This window comes from Seriola aureovittata, chromosome 8 (genome assembly GCF_021018895.1).
Source record: "Seriola aureovittata isolate HTS-2021-v1 ecotype China chromosome 8, ASM2101889v1, whole genome shotgun sequence".
Taxonomy (NCBI): domain Eukaryota; kingdom Metazoa; phylum Chordata; class Actinopteri; order Carangiformes; family Carangidae; genus Seriola; species Seriola aureovittata.
The window spans coordinates 13965164-13988633 of NC_079371.1; the positions used below are offsets into that span (position 1 = coordinate 13965164).

The 23470-nt window shown below is 39.9% G+C and overlaps 1 protein-coding gene across 2 annotated transcripts in view; it reads left to right on the forward strand.

Moving 5' to 3' along the window:
• Window positions 1–12146, forward strand: part of pcdh11 (protocadherin 11) — a 125958-nt gene extending 113812 nt beyond the window's left edge. For both annotated transcript variants that reach the window (XM_056382675.1, XM_056382676.1), the window contains one exon: window positions 7637–12146. In XM_056382675.1, the coding sequence (XP_056238650.1) occupies window positions 7637–8100 (464 nt within the window). In that variant the 3' untranslated portion in view covers window positions 8101–12146. The remainder of the gene's footprint in view (window positions 1–7636) is intronic.
• Window positions 12147–23470: the final 11324 nt, after the last annotated feature.

Here is a 23470-nt window from a genome sequence, read left to right on the forward strand (position 1 = left end):
AAGGAAAGCTAAGAGAGTTATAGGTGACATTTACATTTTGAGATCAAATTCATTCCCTAAAAATCATGATTGTTTAGATAGTATTCCCGCTGGAACAATCCAATCTTCTTGCAAATATCAAACAGCTTCGCCAGGTCCCACTTAATCAGCCGATTTTCCTTTCTTTCTTAATCCTTTTAAAATACTTTCACTTCTTTATTTTATTCCACGCTCTTTATTTTCATTTCCCAGGCCTCACATTATCTACGCAGTATGGAAATTTTCAGACATCCATCCATGTGCAATGAATTTTAAGGTGGATTCACTTTTTTTTTTTTTAATCTCATAAATATACATTTATGTATTGCTTCCTTGTCAGTGACAGCACACCTACAGTATATCTACAGTACCGTCCAGCGCCTGCACAAGTGCAGACTCACAAAGAGGAGACTCGGTGGCTGCCCTCGCGTGAGGTTTTAAAAATTAGAGCATCAGTGTGTGTGTGTGTGTTGGTTTCTCTGTGTGTGTGTGTGTGTGTGCATCTACACGAGCATGTCTTGAGTTTCTACACCCCCCCCCCCCCTGTAGAAGTTCTGTGCCTCCGCCTCAGTGTGTCATTGTGGTGATGAGCGCTGATTGCAGATTGTTATGGTGTTTGCACCTCTCATCTATCTGGCCCATGCTGGGTATTTGGCCGGGCCTGATTGTGTTGATGGTGACACCGGCACCTCGTCCTCGGGTGGGAAGGCCCAATAGTAGCCTAGACATAATGAAGGAGATGTAATCAACCAATGTCACACACAAAAAGTCAAGTGTCAAGACGGAAGCTTTTTTCTGTGTTCTACCTTCCCAACTGCACTCTCTGTTGATGGAAATCACACAATTGTGGTTGTTGTTGATGTAAGGTCCCGCTTTTTTTTGTAAACATTTTATGCTGAGGAGATATGTAATTGAGGTGTGTGTTTATTTTTTTTAATGTTTTTTCTCTCCTTCTCTTCCGGACAACAAAGGTGACTTGGAGATAAAGGAATTTACATTAAATTAAGTCTTGACATTATGTTGGTGTTGTATATTCCCAGTGGAGAAACAGGTGCTTCAACCTACAACATACTTTTAATCAATGGCAACAAAAAGAAAGAAGCAAGTGCTTGGCACTGGGCTGTTCAGGAGATCCTTTCTCTCTTTGTGCACTTTGTCCTCTCTCTGTGCTTTGTTATTTGTTTTGGTGTTCTAATCTCAGCCAAGTCAATAATATTCTTTGTTGTCTGAAATTGTGTGTCGGGAACAAAAAGGCCTCCTCCTTTTGTTGAAAGTACCTGTCTGTGACTTTTCACTCTCTCAGTCTCCCAGATAAAGTAATCATTAGATGTTGTTTTCTGCCTGCAATTACTTTCAGTTACAATGGGTCAAACACTAGGAAAGCAAAAGGGGTCGAGAGCAGACAAGGCTAGATGGATTACAGGAGAGAAACTGTATAGGTCCCACAAGTGCTGATAAATACGTATGTGGCTCGGAGACTCACTGTTGTCAGCATCGTCTCAGTAAATGCATCAAAAGTAATTAGTCTAGAGTATATATGGACAACCTCACTCCCCTCTTATCTGCGTCACATTGTCTCCTTTAAAAAGGGCCATTCATTACATCTGGCACTATTTGTTTTAAAAAGTAAAAAAAAAGAGGAGCAACGGCTCTGCTGTTTCTTACATCTCGCTCTTTATCACCGCTACACAGAATTGCTCTAAAATTTATGTTTGAGTGGAAAAATCCACTATGTCATTATTGTAAGTAATTCATTACCATTCACTGGCATGCAGTTTTTTATGTGATCACTCAATAGGTTGGCCAGGAGTACAGAACAGGCTCTATGGAGATATTGCTATTGTTTCATTCCTCATTCTATGATAAAATCGTGTTAATAAAATTCTACAGTAGTCCTTGACAAGCCGTCAACCCCAGCTCAGGTCCTTATAGATCTTAATACATGTCAGCCTCCTACATGGCACCGCTGACCTCTACGGCATAGCTGGTCTCTGCCTTCCAAAGAGCATGCCAAGTTTTTATTGCTACAATGGAATATTTACTTCCTCCTCCACGCCCTTGTCAGCAGTGACAATGACAGCTCTTATTGCCTTCGCCAGGGATTATACTGTACCTCCTCCTGATAAAAGTAAAGAAAACCAAATAGCATTTGAGTCTGACGTGCAGAGAAAAGTTAATTTTCAGAGTCATTGCCATAGAGACAGTTTTTTCGCTGAGAAGTCATAGACCTTGTCTCCGAGCCAGCATATTCTTATTTCATGTATATGCAGGAATTATAACTATGGGATATACTTTTTCCTTCACTCAGCCTCTCGTGAGCTTTGTGATATCTTGAATAGAACATGAATTCACACGAATACATATCATCAGAACTATGAATCCGTCACAATTGTGAAACATGTATAATTCCAGAGAATGCAGGATGAATGGTGAAAGGCATCAAGCACATAAGTGGGCAATACATTCTCACTCCCAACGTGTTACATACAGACACTTGGTCCATGGCACTTTAGCATAATTTTTCAACATGCAGAAACAATGTCTTTTTTGGATGAATGCAAATTGAAAGGACGAGGGAGAGATCACAGTGTGGTTTAATAAAGAAAAAGTTCAACGTGACTTGAAAACCACAATGCAATCTCGCCCCATGTAGATCAGCAGACGATGAGCTTCGGCACGCTAGACTCATGCATCAACATTGGAAGTCTATCACACAAACCTGCACGCTGAAAAGTGGCGCTAAAGTTTTACCCACTACGTTAAAACGAGAAGCGTCCATATGTGACGACTTGGGAGTGAGACTGCCCTCGACTGGGCTGTCTCGTATTTCTAATTCTGTGAAAGTGAGACATTAGTGTCGCCTTCAATTGACGACTGCCAGAGCTGTGATGAAAGTAATGGCATCTCTCTTTTCAGTGCAAAACCAAGGGGTTTTAATAGCGCTATTATTATTAATGACCATTCATCTTCTTATCCAGATTGTACATTTGGAGTGGGTATAGGCCAAGCGAAGAGATAAAGTCTTGGTTATTACACACCCAATTATTTCTACTGAGATTCTATTTGTTTGAAAGAATCCTCTGTATTCCTGTGTTACGGTCTTTTGGTTCCCCTCCAGACACAGAGACATATACTCACCACTCCTCTGTGACTCTTCTTCTCTCACTCTCAACCTCATCTCATCTCTTATCACACGAGAACATATAATATGAAGATGATAACATTTTTGCACTTGTCGCAGTACTTGTAGTACTCCAAGATGGCTGATGACAGACGAGGTCTCCATTTTAAACATCTCGTACAGCGTCTTTGCATTTTACTGTTTTATTTTTCTTGCACTGTTAAACCTGTTGAACCCAGAGATGAACTGACACTGCGAGGGGCTGAGCGCTGCTGAAAGGTTTATTTTCTTGGCATAGTTACGCTCTGGATTATGTATGAACCTTTTGAGAATGTTGTGTAAAAAGAAAAAAAAAAAAGAACTAGAAAACAAAAAAACAACTTTGAGCTTTCTAAGTCAGAAAACGACTATTTTGCATAGTGACAGTCCATGTATCACAACCTTAGACAAGATAACCCGTCAGTCAGTAGATCACCATGTAAAGAAAAAAATAACAAACAACAAACAAGTACAATTCAGTTATAGCTATGATCATGCGTACTCACATGGAGGCAGTGCGCACAGCATGATAAAGCTTTCACTGGACAATACATGAGTTTGATGCATGTAGGTTTCAGGCTAAAAAATTGAAAAGACTGCACCAATTAACCGTGTAGGATGAGTCAGGGACCTCGTCCACCTTCCTGATGGCTGTTCGAGGAATTTAATGTCCTAGATGCATGCAATTATCCTTTTAATTAGCAATAATGAGTTTATGCATGCTGAAATAATGAGTTGAATCGTGATATGTGTGCAGACCTTAATGTGAAGCTCATCAAGATGTAACTAGCTCTGTCAGTAAATATCATCAACTGTCATGTTAAATATCTCATACTGTTGTACTGAAAACCCCCGATCAGCTGGCTATTATGCATCCTCTCTGTGTGTGTGCGGGTCTGTGTGTGTGTGTGTGTGTTTCCGCCTGTCAGAACCTATATTTGCATTAGTGGATTTCATGGCCATCAGAGAAAAAAATAAGGGAGATTGGATTGAATGCGTACCAGTATAATAAAAGAGGCAAAATAGAATGTGTAAACACAAAATGTATAATCCCTCGTTCACCACTGTTATAGAAAATTGTACTAGAAACACTTGCTCGTCATGCATGGGGGGGCTGATTGTTTGAAATTAGAACATGAATTTGTTTTCTGTGATGGTTGAGTATAAAAGCTGTTCTTAAAAAAAGACATGATTATCGATGAATTACCTGCTCACCAGCTGACTGGAATATTACAAAATGCGTTTGAAAATAAGTTGAGCAACTGTACACTATAACACAATCCAATACAATACACTCGCCGTTTTTGATGGAGTTAATCTTAAGACTGGCTCAGAAAGGCTTTTATCCAGCTTTTAGGCTCAAGCCTGTGTTGATGTACTGGACTGCATTGGATTGAAAGATGTTTATCTGATACTCACATACTAAAGTCGTAAAATACTTAAAAGACTGAACGTAAAAAAAAAAAAAAAAAAAAAAAAAGTTCTGTACGTCTTAAAAAGTTTTATAAGGACTACTGAACTGAATTGGATTGGGAAATATTGCAGGCATTCATGTTATCATGTGTGACCGCTTTATATTTCTAAATTAAAAGATTTTGCTGTACAGAGAAGCATCTGCACTGCATCAACCCCACCTTGTGTTCACTGGAATTACAGTATTTTCATTTAGTTCAAGACAACATTTGTTCTGAATGCTTTTCATGCCATCCAGCACTCTCATGCCTCCCTCTTACATGTGTTCAATGTTTATACAAGCTGTAATGTTTGACCGCATGAATGGAAGGTCAGCTGAAGGTGGATGCAGCGGTGTTCGATCAGTGGCTGGCCAAAGGATGTGTTGATGTTGCAGAACAGGACTGCTGTAGGCTACCGCCGGTATTGACCTTGTGTATGACCATAACATCGACTAGAAACCTAGAACCGTGGCACAGCGGGTTGTCTAAGAAATACACAACAAGAGCACGGATAATAGATTACCTTACGACAGAGCAGCCAAATTAACCCGCAGGCTGTTTTGAATCAGAACATGAATAGAATACCGCTTCACTTCTGGAGTCAACAGAAGTCAGTCTTATTGGGTGACTGGAGCTGAACTTGTTATTAGATGTTCAGTCAACTCTAAAGAACAACTAAACTGGTCTTGCAGTTTTGTTTCAATCACATCGCCACTTCTCAGTGAAGATGAATCATCTCAAATGAGAACAGTTGGTCTGATCTCAGTCGCGCTGTCTATTACGCCCCATTGTTTGCCATTATCCCCACTTGTCTGCCATTCAAATTTCCTTGAAGGGAACGTAGAAAAGAATGTTCACAGCATCAGTGATGTGTGATTCCTCCCGAAAGCTCTGCGGGGTACAGTTGTTTCCCCTGAATACAAAAGACAGCGGCATCACAAGCAGGCTGCGGCATACCTCTAGCTGACGAAAGCAGCCGGAGCTGTCAGCGACATCACTCACGCCGTGCTTTCACCCTCCCAAACCCGCCACCACCTTTCCAAACTATCCCACTGGAATAGAAAATAGTACAGGCGCATGTCTTTTGGAGAGGCTGGATGTGAAATATTGCATACAAAATTTGGAGGCACTGAAGGCTGTTGACACAGAACTGCTGTGAGTTCAAGCCGTGTGAAGTCACGGAGCCTCAGACTACCTTTCAGTCGTAAAATACGCTACGTTAAAGACAGCTGTACAACTGAACTGATCATTTAAAGTTGAGGAGGAGGGAATAAGTCTGGCAAAGCTACACGTCGGAATGTGTCTGTTCGAGTTGAGACCCAGAAGCATTTATTGGTGCATGCTTGAGGAATAAGACATTTATGCTAATAGCATTACCTCATCAAAAACGGCAATACCCTGAAAAGACATCACCACCAGCAGAAAACACTCAGAGAGAGATTGAGTCAGGGCACGGCCGAGACTTGGCTTGGCCCTTTTGTGCTAGCTCAGAGAATGAGAAAGCAGCATCCATTTTTGCCTTAATGAAGTTAGTGACCCTCTGAAAGGTGACACATTTACCGCCTGGGGGATTTATACACTCCTGCTCCAAGGCTCCAGTTCAATATGGAGAGGACAGATTTGACTCCACGTGGGCACTCCAAATATATCCTCACAATTTATATCAGGCGTTTCACTTTCAGACACTGCTCTCATAATTAAAGTTGACGCTATGCTATTCAATCTGCGGTAGCACAGAAATAAAAAAAAACAAAAAACAAAAAAACAAGTGAGTGCACTGGGCCGTTATGCACCAATCTAGATAGTTTTGGGGGGGCCGGACTGGTATCGCTAATGTAGAGTTATAAGAATATTCATTTTCATTTTGCCATACAACAATAAACAAGGTGGCGAGAAGATCTGCCAATGTCTGTGGAATAGAATTACACAGAGCATGCAGAACTTGTGTGCATGAAGGAAATAGTCGTCCCAGTGCACTAGGGTCTAAGACCACTTAATTATTTATAGCATTCTTACTTATGCAAATATGCTAAATAATTTCTACATGACAGCTTGAAGCTGAGGCCTAGAGGAGCGATGTGATGTTTGAATGAGGACCCCTCTTTCCTTTGTATGGCCTAGGAAACATAACACCGCGGGCTCCTGGTTGCCTTGGTGCATACTGTTTTACATTCTAATTATCTGGCTTGACAGCCTTTATTGCTGAGGCTCAATGCTGAGGCCTCATCCCAGACTCGTTCCACATGTGATGTCAGTGGCGGGATAATGAGATAAGATAGTTTGAGTGTTTAGCCTTGCCCAGTCGCCTCCTCATTCAGTTTTCTTTTCCTTTTTTTTTTTCTTATTCCGTTCCATGCATGCAAACCTAAATGCTGGCACAATTAACTGTGTATATTAATTATACCTAAATATGCCAAAGGTGCTCACAGGATCCTGGCATAGTGTGATCTCTTTTTTTTTTTTTTTTTCCAGCTCTCACTATTTGAGTTTTCTTATTTGACCAGATTTATTTTGGATTCTGAAAGATCAAAAGGATTTAAGGTGTGCCACATTGACAGTGATTAAAATAAACAATGCTTTGTTAAGATGTTCATTAAATATTTAATACGATAAAGCCAATCCGAGACACAAACAGCAAGACATTTTTTTTCTAACTCTAATTAAGCTACAGGGAATTCATTGCATATTGTAGGTAAACAGACAGAGTCACGGGAATACCAATGGAAATTAAATGCTCTGCTGGTGTTTTTCTCATTACAAGATGAAATGAAACATTTATCACTGACTTTCATTTCACTAAAAGGCTGACATTTTGTGGGTCAACCACTGATAAGACGACAACTGTCTTCTGTTTACATAATGATTCATGAGTTCATTCAGTGCTTTCTACAACACCCTGGTAAAATCCTTGCATTGCAGCTGCACTCTCCGTATGTTCTGACCTGATGGATTAACTATGTTGTTTTCTTCTTTTTCTTTTTCTCTTTCTCTGCGTTTTTTCCAGCCATCGAGGTGAACCTGCAGAAAGCCTTGGCCGAGGCCTCTGAGACCTGCACCCAGGAGTGTCTGATACTGGGCCACTCCGACAGCTGCTGGATGCCCCCAGCCCTGGCCCAGTTCCAGAGTCCTGGCAGCAACAGCCCCACCTCCACCCCTACCGCCACCGCCATCACCGGTACACTCCCCACCTTTGGCTTCCAGCAGAGCTGTGCCCGGGGAGCCAAAGCTAACATGGGCAGCATGGGGGTCATGGATGGCCGCCATACCCTGGGCAGGTCTGTGCCCAAAAAGGATGAACTGGACAAAGGGATCAACCGACCGCAGTTCTACAACACCCTGGATAGACACTGCGGTAGTAAGAAGGAGGACCCCGTCAAGGTCATCCCCCTGGCGAGCTTTTCCTCTCCCATGCAGCAGACGCCCACCAGCGTGGGCAGCAGCTCTTTCTTACATGAGCACCAGTTGTAAGAGTAAAAGACAGATCTTCATTGGCCTGTCATACATGTGACTCCATCCACTGATGGCTTTTCGTCGGTGACTTGTGATTAGTATGTATGCGTACGAGTGGAGGTATGCATAATTTGAATAACTTTGACCAGCTCCAGCTCAGTTTTACTAATGAAGACATCTGAGAATGGATTCGATCATGATGATGTTGTTCAGACAAAATCATATGGGATCAGTCTGAAGCATTAAGCATTTTAAAGGAAATGTAAGTCTTAACATAGCAGACCCATGTAGAATAAATTAAAGGTAGTTCTATACCAAAGTAGTTCCATCACAGAAAAAAAAAAAGATAATTTTTGCTTTCAGTTTGGTGATGTTTGCTTAGTGATAAGAACGGGCAATGTACGCTTTAGCTCCTTGGGCCCAGCTTAGTGGAACTGTGCCCTAAAAGACCATTTCCATGCACAGAAACAAATGCAAATACAGTACTTTGTGTGGAGTGAGCTAAATTTGGCTAAATGTTAATTATGAGCTCTGGGTGGATGGTGTTTCTGTTCAAGTTCTAGTGAAGTATTGCTCTGTATAACACGCAGCACAAACTCCTTTGGTGGTGGAAGATGTTTCTTTTGTCTTGCCTGAACGTGTTTCAGAAGTCTATTTTGGTCAGGGGACTGCAGAAGGATAATAAAAAAAAAAAGAAGTCTACAAAACATAACTAGGCCAATGGTAGACAGCACCGGTAATCTTTTGCATTCTACATTTTCACCGTGGACCAGTACACAAAATATAACAGAGGAAGCCACACAAACTCTTGCACATACACGCACATGTGCCCAGGATGTTTTCCATAATATGGTGGTGGGTCCATCTCTGCCAACTCTATTAAGACAATGTTCACTCCTAGCATTATCTCAGTAGCTTAGCCTTGGAAAGCGCAGACAGATGCGCTTCGGAGACGTACTCTTTGTTTCCTTCCCTTTGTTTCTATTTCTCACATTTTGCTGCTTAGAAACTCTCACATAATAACAGCTATGGAGCCAATTATGAAATTCTCAGTCTAATTACTTTGATGTGTGATCTCAGTGGCGACCCTCATTGTGGTTAGAAGGTCTGGAATGGCTCTCTTGGCTAACCAGAAACATGTACTTTGCATGTGTAGAGGTAATGAAAAGGTGACAAGTGCTCTGAATAAGCAGCTTTACACACTCCCTCTCTTCCCATCATATCATTAATAACATCTATGTTCTTGCTATTAATTAGTATTTGGTGTTTTCATACAGCTCTGTTTGGCTGTATTATCAGTTTTTACTGTGTTGACACCGGAATAATAGACCAGGGTGCATGAATTTCTTCAGGGTCCTGAGTCTAACTGAATTATTGATGTTAATGTTATTTTTGTAGTTATCATAAGAATAGGCATTGGCACTATTTGAAAAGACCTTCCTGCAGGCTGCCCCTCACCATGGTCTCATCATACACACACTGCATCACTGCCTATGTGTGTGAATTTTACTGATGATGATAAGTACTTCAGACTAACTCTGCTGTAACAGATTGGGTGCAGCATAATCTATTGCTACAGCAATAAGTGACTTTGCTGATATCCATTTTTCTTTCCAGTAACATCCAAGCCAGGTGTCTACATCATCAGGTATATGATTCATGCGATTCATTTTGTTGTACCATCTTGCAAATTGGGAACAGGCCTAAATCTATAATGCAATGTGGCATTCTTGAGGGAGGGTGCAAAGCAAATTGTGTTTGCATGCTCTTAGCTACCACACCTATTCTCTCAGATACTTGGGGTCAGGACTCTTATCATTATAAAGAGGATATATCTGAGACTCAGTGAAATGATCACTTAAAGGAACAGTGTGTCAAGGACACAGGAAGGGGCAATTCAATTTCACCCGAGTCAATTACGAAAATGAATCTAATACAAAACAAGCAACTTAAATAAATCCTCCTACAAACATTCGTTGATGAAAATGTCCCTGTTTTGGAATCCAATTCCAGCTCATTTACTAATACTCAGAATTTTTTTTTTTTTTCTCCATCACTTTTCATCTCATGTCTTAGGACAGACATGTATCGCCAAATGGTATAAACAATGCATATTTAATCAAAAGGAGCACATATCAAAGGGAACATACATCATGATGTCACAGAAAATTGGAATTTTATCACTGACAAATGCAAATCCAGCACTTGTGATATTTGATCAAAAAGTTGCGTCAAAATCCTCGCAAATCTTTTCAGTCTCTGTTTACAATCATGTGAATAAGTAGGGCAAATACGTTCCTGGTTGGATCTTTTCAACAAAACTAAAACTGACAAATAATTGTTAGCTTTTTAAGAACACCCACCCGCCCCCCCACCCCCCCCCCCCACCCCCCCACCCCCCCACCCCCCGCCCTATTCATTAACAATGAGAAATACAGACACTATCTGCTGTTGGAGTATTTATAAATATGACAAAGGAAATTGTGCCCTTCCTCATATCACAGAGGGAGAGAATATCCATGGACTAAGTAAGGGATAATACACTGTCACACTGTAACAAAAATGTGATTGTTTGAAATAATTTACCCAATCACATGTGTACAGGAAGCACAATATTACGTATCTGTAACTCACACTGTGTTTTAGCTTACTCTGCCTACATAACCCATACGTACTGTAATGTTGCAGCAGCATAATCGAAAGAGAAAATCTAGAGGGAACAGTATAATAACTGCATGAATGTACATCTGTACGATGTTGCTTTTGATACTAACACAAGTTATTTTTCGTCTACTGCAGTACCATTGTGTTTTACCATATGCCCTTTTAGAGGTAAAAGTAGTGGTGTTTTAATTATTATTCATCTTAAAAAAACAAAGAGCATATCATATGAATGTTCATTTGTTTTGGGCTTTTTTTTTTTTTGGACAAGGCTGCTCTGAGTAAGTTCTGTATCAAAGGTTTTCATCTTTTACAAAACACAGAGTGAAAAAGACAAAATGTTAAGAGTGATCACAGGTTATCACTTTGCATGATTCTGCTCTCACTGCTATTTTCATAGTTTTCTAATTCCCTCTGCCCTGATGATAGATATAGTAAAAATCCTATACTCAACACTGACAATTTGCTTTTTTTTAATTTTCTGAATTTTTCTATTCAAATGTGTGTCATGATTACCATTGCCAACCTGTGTCATGTTTTGCATGAACTGTTCGGACTTCCACGAGGCGTTTTTGACACTTGCCTATGTAGGTCATGCATCCATCATCACATTCAGTGTCAGTATTGATGTTTACTGCTCTACCTGTTTGTCTGTCTTATGGAACAAAGTAAATGTTACACAGTGTACACATTCAAACTTTGTGAAATGTGCGTACCATTTATGCCTCCACGTACACACAAATATCTATACTGTCAGGTAACCTGGATTTTAAACTGTACATAGCAGTACCCCTAAGAACCAGTAATAATGGTTACAAACTGGAAAGACACATACAGTGAAGACTGAAAGCTACAGGTTGAATACTGGAATTCACTATGTTGATAAAAAAGGAAAAAAGGAAAGCATAAGAAGTGATGAGATGACAATCTCTGTTGTAATGTAAATGGATACATATGCATAATATTGATGAGAGTGTGTTTGAATGTGTTTATAGGTGATGTTGTATGTGTGTGAGGGGGAATATGTGCGTCTCCTTGCATGTATGAATGTGTGTGTGTGTGCGTGTGTGCACATATGTGTATACTGGCATGCACCTTGCCAGAATATTTTATGTACACAAATGTATCTTGTACAAAAAAACTATATCAAAATATGATATAAGACTTAAGTATATGCTTGTAAATTAGTCATCAGTGAGTCAGGTCAAGTTTGCTTTGATAGAAGGCTTCAATGCTTGCCAGCGAATCTGTATTGGTCAGTTAAAGCTATACAGTCTGTGTTGTCATGCCTTTGTAAGATATTCCATTTAAATCTATGAAAAAAAATGAACTTCCATATGGTGAAATGATTTTTCTTGTCATTGAATTTTACTTGAGCCATTAAATATTGAGTCCTCAAAGTATATTTGGATCATGCTTGTCCTTCACTTTACACTGCTGTTTGATTAGATTTTTCTGAGAGTATTGTCATGTCAGTGATAGATGTGACATGAGAGCATACTGTCACTGTATTCCAATTATTGCAATTACATGCTAATGATATAAGACCCATCTAACTGGACATGGCATTTCACCTTCATAAATTCAGGAAATTAATGCCGCCGGGGATACGATTCAGCCTATGACATATATGTGTATATTTATGGCAAAAGAAAAAACGTAACCATTATTAAGCACGGAAGGGAACAAAGAATTATAAGCTGTTTTGCACACCATCACTGCATGTCTCCTCAGAAGCATGCTAAAGGTTAAAGATGCTTTGTATTTGTTTTATTTTCTATTTTTAACACCAACACATTAATTGACAAATCACATGTAATACTAAACATTAAAGCAGATAGCCACTATGTCATACATAGGAAATACCCCATTGTTTTTCTTTATATTTAATGATTAGGCTCTGGATATTGTTACATTTATATTAAAATAAATAGGTCTTTCAAATTTTCCTGAAAACTAAAATTTCCCCCACTTTGCACTTAATAGTGAGTACAAATGTAAGGGGCTGAAATGCAAAGAAACGTGGATGCTTAAAGTCCGTCATTAGCAAACAAATCTAAATAATAATATAATGGCGTACTATGGAAAATGGTTTACACATCCAGCAACATTAGCATTTATTTGGAGTTGTGTTGTGTTTATGATCACCTGATCAAAATCATCGGATCATTAGTTAGTCACTAATTTTGACAGATAGTGTTTCACTAAAAACATACAGCCAAAAATGATGCTGATAAAGGTGAGAGCGAATTGAGACTGAACCAAAACAATTGTGGGCTGGAAAACTAAAACAGTGAGCGCTGAAAGACGCTCTTAAGCTCAGTAGAGCCGATGGGAAATAATAATTTCCTCAGGCTCTTAGAGTGATCCCTGTCACCTGACATTAGTCACGTGATCCATTGCTGACATAAAAATATTGATTTATGCTTCATAAAATTTTATTTAATTTCAACTTTTCAAATTTAACCACCGAAACTGTTCCTAATGCTTCCTTCCATCCCACATATTTTGAATATAGCATCTGGCTATGACTTTGCAGGGTAAAGTGCAGAACATACAATATAAATGATATAAATCAAGCCTTAAATCATTCACTGGATTTCCGGGTGATCCATGTTTCATTGAGGAAAGTTATTAACTCAGACAAATCAGTGGTGTTTTAAACATTGTATCAGATGTAGTAGTAGTAGAGAGAAACAAACTGCTGATTTGTCATCTGCATAGTAAGTCAAACTCTTAAATTATGTATGTCAGAAGGCTATACCTAAAGTTTATGTGGTCAATTAAACTACTGATTGAATGTAGCACGCGAGTCTAAAGGGCACTTTTATGTTCTCTGTTTAGGAAGGGCAGAACGCTCCCCGATCAATTCCTACAATTTTGATTTGTTCCAACAATACAAATCAATGTGCTTCCCGTCACCAGGTCGCTCCTCCACTCATTAGACTGTCCAGCCATTATCATATCAGCATAGGCCATAGACTCTAGGAAGATGCCTATAAATTTCAGAGGAAAATCAATAGAACACAATAAACCTTTAATTTTAGCCTTTTGGTTCTAGGGCCAAGAAGTAAATCTAAGTTTAAGCCAGGAGTAGAAAAAAAGAATATTTGTTCCTTCTTGTAGCCTACTGTGGCTGCTCAGAATGACAGCCTTGATTTACTTTAGACTCACTGCGCATCATCATCTCCCAGCATCTTCAGTGATACCCTCAGGCTGTCTACAATACCTGTGGCCATTTGGCCTCATAGGCAGTGAAGATACAGAGAAGAAATATTGTAAATATATTAAAAAAAATGTATTTTATTTTATTTTGAGCTTTTTTGCCCATTGCTTGTAATACATCTGGACTGTGTATCTATATATCTATTCACCCATCCATCCATCTATGAGAACTATGATGCCTCGAAGACAAACTCTGCAACAGCCTTGACAATCCCCCTGGGCTATGTATCCAACCTGAGGCCCTTTTGACTTCATGCTTTACTCACCCTTCTCTTATGAATACATACAGCCCCTCTGAGAGGAAACCTAAAGCATACAATATAGTGCAGGGGTTCATGTTCACAACAACAGGACATGACAGGATCTCTCGGCACTGACTCCTAATTTGCACGACACAAAGAGCCACGTCATGTACCTCGTAAAGCGCCAAAGGTTTGCTGGACTCTGTCATCTTGCCACATCTTCAGCATATGTTCAGTCCCCAGTCTCCTTAAGAGAGCCGGCTGTGACCTGCCCCATTAGTTTTCCATGGTAATTGGCTAATAATGAGACGGTGACAGTGCCGAGGATGTCCGCACTGTCAAAACACATGCATATCCAACTACACCAATCTGCATTTTCAGTAATTACTGCATATTTGAACAGTAAGGATTTTGTGATCTTAACAGGGCACACACAGAACCCCCCCCTTCTTACACAGCCCCACACCCTCCCTCCCCATCTGCTAACAAGCCAACTTATTGTAAGCCTACTTAGTTCTCAAGGTGTCATCTGTTCAAGTGTCAGGAGAACATATAGAGATTGTCAAACAGTACACTCATTTCAAATTGTAATTAAACTGGCCATCAGGTACCTTGAGGCTGTTTAGTCAACAGCAGGGTACTAATTACTATAAGATGACCTTTGGAATAATATCTGGTGAATAATTCATAGTTGAGAAAATTGCTTCGGAGACATGCCAACGACATCCAAGGGACGGCTGAGTGTACACACAAAGAAAATTCCACTCAAAGATTTCAGCCCGGCCATGAAAATGAGGTCAGCAGATGGATGAAACTGTAGCTCCTTTTTTTCAACGGGAAAATGAGATGGTTGCGATAAGCTCTGGAAGACAAAATGAAAATTTTTCCTCCACAAAGAGAAATGTCGTGGACCAAAAATACAGACTGACTCATGTAAAGTTAATGTAAAAGATTTTGGAGAGAGGAGACAGCCTGTCTCAGGGTGGCTTAAGAACCAACATTATCCTGCTGTGCAAGTTGACACATGTGTATGGACTCAGCTGGCTGTCAAATAAAACCTTGTAAATGATGGTTCTTAAATCATGATTAAACAAAAAAATAAACACTATTTTAATTCAAGATAGACCTCATGGCATGCATGAGGATGTTAAAAACGCTGAAAACAGCTGACTAGATAAACCTGTTTTATTTATTTCATAGCCCAATGAAGAAAAAAAACAGGAGAATATAAGACAGATAATGAAAGTGAAAGAAATGCATAGTGTTACTTAAAAAAGAGGCTATAATATTAAAGACAACAGACTCGTCATCCTGCAGTGACTTTCAAATCCACTAACAGCATCTATTCCCTCACGCTTTAAATGTTTCTGTGGAGTGTTCTGCACAGAGAGGGTAAAGGTCCTGAAGAGTTTTTTTTTTTTTTTTTTTTTCCATCACTGCTTAACCTTTAGGGACACTTTGCAGAAATTGCTCCCGGGACAATGCACAAAACTGTCCTCCACATCACTGCGCGACATAAATACATATAGAGTTGGAAAACTAGTCCTCAAATCTACACCAACGCGTGGAACTCTGTTGACAGCAGATGAATCTAAGTGAATGAAAAATCTGGGTGATGGGTGGCTAAATCAATAACAATTTAGGAGTAAAACATAAAAGTTTTTTTTTTGTTTTGTTTTTTTTGCCTACGCTGGCTTCTTCCAGGTTGACACTGTCTCTATTACTGAAGTACACATAAGTGGTGACCCAGTAGGCTGAGCACCATGACAATGATGTTAACCATATGGCCAGGCCGTCTGAATAACCACATTCAGTATGATCTCAATTGAGTATTTATGGGAAGGTTTCAAAAGAGGGTCAGACACAACGCTCTTCACTGCCATCATAGAGGACCCAAATGATTAGTCAAAATTTGGGGTAATTGGTAGTAATTAACTTTGACCTTGTCCTCTTGGACATTAGAGAACCCAAGCCATGCCAGAAAATCTCCCTCTGCCATTAGAGAGCAATTACTGATAGGAGACCATACAGCAAAATTAGTTCTATGCAGCTGTGTGTCTTTATTTCATTCAAATGTTTTTTGCACTGAAAAGATGTTCAGTATACAAAAGATAGATCTCATTTATGTATCATGTACTTGAAAGACATTAATGAAAGATTTTTTTTTCGTCTAGTGATATTGTTGTTGCTAAGTGGGTAGTCATAAAGTTCCTACACTGTCGTTCCCAGTCACAACAGTTTTGTGCTGTAATTGATTGGCCTGTCCTTGGCCTTTTTTAAATGGAGTTTTTTCTTTTTGTTTGTTTTGTTTTTTCACAAAAAAAACTTGTTATACAGAAAAACACCACAACTCATATGAGCCTGTGACGATTTTTCTTACTGAGAACAACTTTCATAACCTGAGTCTACACGCTAGCTGCTACAGTAGGGCACAACTCTGCTTCGAGCTAACAACAGCATGCTCATAGTCTGATAATGACACTTTTAACATGCTGATGTTTAGACATTTAAGATATGTCACTTAAAACCAAAGATGTCAACCTCATGGTTGTGCTTGATGTCAGGAATCAACAAAGTCTGTAGGATTCATTTCCTGTTGACCATGAACATCAATCTATCTAAGTGGTGGACTGACAGACAGACCATCATTGTTATAGTTGCTGCTAAGAGGGCTAAAGGAGAAGAAAATATACAAAAATGTTTCTGTGTCGTTCTAATCATTAATAACAAGGACCACTTTTGTTGTTTAATTCTCCCAGGGTTTTCCTGCCTAAATAAAAAAAAGATGATACATGTTGGCTTGCCTGATAGGTAATAAAGAGAAACCAAGTTCAAATCATGCCCCTTTCGCAGTAAGGAAGTACATCAGAGAAACTGCTTTTACTGCGAGTTCTTTGTGCGTATCTAAAGACAGTATCACAGGGCAGCCACTGTGCCTGACAAGCCTGTTCACGTTCAGCACACACACAGCTTTCCTGCAGTTAAGGCAGCAAGTCCCCGAAGCTCTTCCTCCGTGGAGTTTATTGTCAGAGTCTCTCCGATGGTAGGACGCCTCTCCCTCCTCTTTGAAATCCGGAAGATCAAACAAAACAACAGTGTTGACGCAGGGTGTGTTGTGTTTGTGGTTTGAATATATAATCAATTTCCATGGTTAGAGGTTTTTATTTGTTGTTGTATTGTTGCTAAATTACTAAATGGATAATGAATGTGGTAATATACCCTACTACACTATATGTTGACTTTGATTAACTATCTATCTATCTATCATCATAAAAATAAATTGTTGTTTGCACTGTTATAGTAGGACTGGCGATGGGGAACACTTTAGCAATCCCTGTAGGCCGCCACATTGGTGGGCTGGTCAAAAAATCCATAAAGTTTTTGCCGGCCCTCTCTGTGCTCCGGGACTGGGCTCGCAATCCCTCAGCGATGTGACCAGAGCCACTGCCCCTTCCCCCAAGGTCTGCCTATAATACAAGCCTGCCTTAAGTAAAGGCCTGTTACCTACAGCAGTTGAGCTAAATAAAGGCGCCAGTTATTATCTGAGGAAATACAGTTGTTGAAAACTGTTATGGATCCGCTGCAAATGCCCCCTGATGACGTACTAGAAAATGTTTGCACCCAAATCATTTTGAAAGAGCAACCCAAAATGGGAAAAGTGTATATATATAAATATATATAAATATGTATATATATATATACATATGTGTGTGTGTTTGTGTGTGTGTGTGTGTGTGTGTACACATATACTTTTGTAACTTGCCCAAAATATGTGAAAGCACTGGTATGGTCATTTAATCACTTTCAAAAGTAGTATTATTCAAGGCAATCAACCTTTACTTTCAAGAACATCCATTGAACAATGGCAAGCGAAAGCATGGTGGGATGAAAAGAAAGAAGCAACAGGGAAAATCAATATAGCAATTATGTGTGCAGATAATGGACACCAAGGTGTTATTTTGGAGGGACCGAAAAGAAGAGGTGACATAAAGCCAATTCAAATAGTGCAAACATTTCATTGTCTCACATCTGGCGCTTCTGGCATGGATTTAGTGTCACCAGGCTCTAGAAAACCAACTGTGTTTTTTGTTGTTTTCCTGCATTGCCACAGCTGAATTAGCATTGTTTAGCACAATCTAATCATTGAGCTCTTCTTTATGTTTGCACACAATCACCAGCCTCTGTTAAAATTCAGTTTGCTATTATGTCTTTATCGGTAGAAACCCAGAAAACAGAGGCAACAAACAGCGATTAGCTAATTGAGATCTTAGACAACAAAATCCCCTTCAACACACACACACACACACACACACACACACACACACACACACAGAGGCACACACACAAAGAGAGAGAGAGACATGGGGCAAGTGCAAGAGGAAGAAGGACAGATAAATGCACACGCACGCACACATTCCTCCCCTCACCCCCCTCCATGCTTTTACCTGCTCAAAGAGGTCACCTCCAGCTCTGTCGAGCTTTGCAGGTGGGTCAGAGATCTGGATTTGATAACTGGAGGGAGTTTAGAGAGCAGACATTTGACAAGCATGACAATGCTCTGACAGCCCTCATTGGGCCATGATTAATGACTGACATCCCTGTCGCCTGTCTCATACAGAATGCAAATGCTGCGCTGGGAGAAAATTACCCTAATGTGGCCCGTAATTGGATGCAGGAAGTATCACGTAAAGCAAGAACGCAATGGGGCTTCTTGTTCCTGAAACAAGGCTTTATTATAGAGAACACTACAGAGATGATGAGAGAGATGCCGCAGCATGATTGAAAATGACCGCCAGCAAATCCTTCTCATTTGTAGCAACACACTGACATTTAGCAGCGAGTCCAGGGATGAGAAGAGTTGATGTTTGGCGTCTTGAGTTGAAAAGTCACTCCTTGGCTGGCTGCCTCACTTCATGCACTAATCATTTTTTATTTTGCTGTTTGGTCAAATGTTACCGAGTTGGGGCAGCAGTTTTACACCACGCATTGTACCACAGCGAGGGCAGCCGTGTCAATACATTTTGAATATTAACTCTACATGTACCTGATTTATTAAGCTTGACATTGAGTAGGTGCTCTAGGTGCTCCTTGCAAACAGCTGGCATCAGATTTTAATGAATATGCATAGCGGATATCATGCACTGACATTTGTCATTGCGTGTTTTGACTGGAACTGGAAGTTCACTTAATCTTCTCAAGGGCACTGAGTCTCGAAGCAATGGCTTTGCTAGACAAAAGAAAGTTTAGCATGACTATAATCTTACTATTTACTATATTTGGTTTCTACGGAAGCGCAGAATATATTTTCAACATCCCTCAGTGCTAAAACATGACAGTTGTTCTAGCTGCTTTGGTAGCTGCAGTGTTGCTATTCCCTTTGCCCTTGTATGGTTCCATTTAGCGATGCCTCGCTGAATGGTACATCAAATGAGCAAGTGCTTTAATGAAAGGACTGAACTGAAAGCCACATTTGTCATTTAATGCTGATCGCTTCGAAGGCTTCCACTGAAAGACAAATGACCATTCTGACGCTGAGTATGATTATGGATGTTGTTTCACTCTCCAAATAACATTTACATTTAGAAAAAAAAAAGCCTAGAATTGAGGTTTTCAAAAAAATTCAAGGAGTCCATTTGTCAGACATCTCACATTGTGTCCGTTCTAAAGTCTGTGTTAACAACATTCTGAGAGGCTTTATTATTCAAATGCTGTTCAGCAAAAAAAAAAAAAAAGACACCCACAAAAGCATAAATGCAAGAAAAGACAGAACAATATGAGTGTTATCTTTAGTGATGATTTGTCTGTGATTGTTTCGTTTGTAATTAAAGAGCAAACTGTAAACTATGAAATCCACTGGGAGGAGGAGAAGGGGGGTTGACTGTCATAAAGCGACCTGGTGATGCTGTCGGGGGGGGGGGGGGGGGGGGGGGGGGCACTTGCATGTCATCATCCCACTGGTGGGGGTAAGTGTCAAAAAGCAGAGCTGCTTTTTGAAGACTGGAGCAATTACAAAGACAAACAATTATGAAAAACTAAGAGAAAAGGGAGATGTACAGTAATGAGCAAATTTGATATTCTGTATGTTGTATCACTAAAAGGCGATGCTGAATGTCTCTTGTGAAGTCTCTCATTATCCTGATTGTATAATAGATATAATCAAGCAACAATGTCCAATTAGGAGTGCATATGCATGCCTCTTGCTTAAATAAAAAGGGATAAATGAACAATTGACACTGCAAATTTGTTTGCATGAAACACTGGGGCTGCTCCCTAATCAGAGAGTTATTGATGAATCCAGGAGCTTAAGAAAAAAAAAAAAAAAGAGGTTTGATGTATATCTGTGATACGATGGAGGCTGTGGGATGTGAACAAACAGTCCTTTCCAGGTGGTTTGAGTGATTGCCTAATCCCCTGTAGCTAGATGATTGCAGAGCAAGGTCAGTTTGAAGGCTCAGACTGATTGAGTGCTGTCTGTGGTCGGGGGCTCGCTCGAGTCTCTGATGCCATTAGATGGACAGCGGCTGAAGATTCACTCTGGAGTTTTTCAACACTTGAACCAAACCTGTCCAAACTGAATGACATTGGTGTGTCAGTAATCATCGCGGTATAGTGACGGAAACAATATAAACAACAATCATCAAGACTGTGTTTTCATTGATAATCAGTGATGGGGGGGGGGTTGTTTTTAAAATGGGATTAGATAAGAGTACAGATGTGGCTGTAGTTCAGAATTCGCCACAATATTATGTACCTCTGTGTATTTCAAAGCTACTGTGTTGTTGTCTTTTTGCTTTTATATACTTTTTATCACCCTGTCTAGAGTGCTGGGTTTGACACATACGTGATAACCACATTACCGTCCCCAAATTACTTCTCCTAGTCTTTCCTGATTTTCATTTGCATGGTATCAGGTATTGACTGTTTTCTTCTAAATAAACCCTGTTGCCAGTGTTGTCAAGCTGTATCTTGTACCTCATCGACACCCATGTATTCCTCAAGCTGTCATTTTGTTACTAAACTGGGTTTGTGGTATAAAATTCAGCATTTCCTGAGACTGCAATTGGATCACCCCCTACCACTATGTACATTCAAATACCGAGGGAAAGTGCTGTTCTGTATATCAAACTCCACTAGTCTGCAGCAGAAATCCTTTGTGCGGACATCTCTGTGACAGCTCCTTGGCAACTTGTACGCCTGTGTGCCACAAGCTCCCTAAGCTGACTGTTTGGATCAAGTGGGAAGAGGCAGCAATCCCAAAGAGAACAAAATAGCAGATCCCAGCAGCTTTCACAGCCAATGCTATGAGATTTACTAGACTAGAGAGAAGGGTGTGGAAGTGTGTGTGTGTGTGCATGTGTGTGTGTGTGTGTGTGTGTGTGTGTGTGTGTGTGTGTGTGTGTGTGTGCGTGTGTAAGACTGGGAGGGGCATAGATGTACTTTGAAATCTTTTGAAATGTCAGACAAACAAGAGTCACAAGAGGCATTATGTTTCCATAATGATGATGCGCTGAAGCTTAAGCCTTTCTTTTAAAAGGCTTAGGAAACGGATGAAAGCCTTTTTTTCCCCTTTACCATGAGCACTTTGGAGTGTCAAGCTAATCAGTTGTTGCAAATTACTGACACTTTTTTACTCAAAGCAAACAGCTAATATTTTAAAATAAAGTTCAAAAGGTAAATAACCATGTAAATATTTTGAACGCATTTGATTTAATTAATTCATGTCTACATTTATTTGGTTTAAAAGGCCTTTTTTTGATGTAATAATTGAAATTGTTTGCTCTGGTAATTTCCTGAATTCTAATTCCATAAGAAAGGAAAATGCTGTATATACATATACTCTGTGAAAACTAAACTTTAATACGAAAAAAAAACAAAAAAAAAAACAAAAGCACTGAATTTGAAACTTCCTTCAATTTGACTCCCAAATACAGATGAAATCAAAGATGATTTTGAGCACACACAGCTTTGTTTACATTTCCCTTTTCATCCCTTTTTAATCCCCTAAAACCACACGCGGGTACGAGCTCGCCACTAGTGATTCTCGGGCAACTGAGCTTTAAAGACACAGGCAGAATTGGTTCCAGTCCGGTGGACACTCCACATCATTTAATGTATTCCAGTCTATTACCACTTTTGTTCTGACACCTCATTCTTTTCCACCAATATATGAGGGGGGTCATTCAATAACTGACACCTCTCTTCCATACCGTAGTCACATCTCTGTTGCTGTTTGAGCATGTGTCACAGCTGAGAGGCCTGAATTTCAAGAGATAGATTTGCTGACAGAGACATCCCATCACTCCTTGGACTGAGGCTCGCACAGGAAACGCTACACTGTAAAGGTGCAGTAGCCTTGTCACTTTCATCTGAGGTAATTGATCACAGCAGACAACAGCTGATGTGTGCAAGTCAATTGTAGGGGGCAAAGGGATGCTGCTTATTCAGATAAAAGATCTCTTGCATCCCTCCAGTCACTTTCATTGATACGTTGGCACCATACTTAACTTGAAATCAACCTAGCAGGAGGTTACCTCTTAGGAAATACATTAACATGTTGGTCAAATATGACCGTGCATACGGTAGATTGCTAAAACTTAAACTTATTTCCGTCTGGTTAAAAATTCCATCTTCCCATTAGGGCTTAAAATACCTTACCAGGCTCTCGACAGGCTGCCCATATGAGGCGCTGCGAGTGAGGCATTTAGCTGTCACAGTGCAGGTGCACAGGGAAAACCATTCTGACTAAAAAAAACAAGCACACCCTGAGAGTTCTCAAATGTCACTTAGCATTCAAGGGCTTCGTGATTCATTAGTAACCTAGCAGACTGGTTAGATGGAAGCATCTGTTTTCTGGTTTCAGTCCTTATGCCATCAATGTCACAAATAATCACATACAACAGGTGGTTTTACAGCTACAGGTACTTTAACATCCACTCTGCTCCATTATACCTGCCATTATTCTGCACTGTTTGTTCATAAAGTTGGTGTCTTTTTTTGAGATCATTGAGATTCCTTCTACCTTTTATTATCAGTGTATTATTTTATAATAGTTTAGCTTTATCATTTGAGATGAATTTGTCTTCTGATCGAATATATAGTTTTTTGCTTGCATTTTTCCTGCAGCTTGCAACCAGAACTTTATTGACAGACAAAGTTTTTGTCATCAGTTGTGCAAACAAGTGACTGATGTATCATTATAGGAGAATATGACAATCCATCATGTGCTATAGCTACACTTGAGGCCTCAAAAATAGAAACCG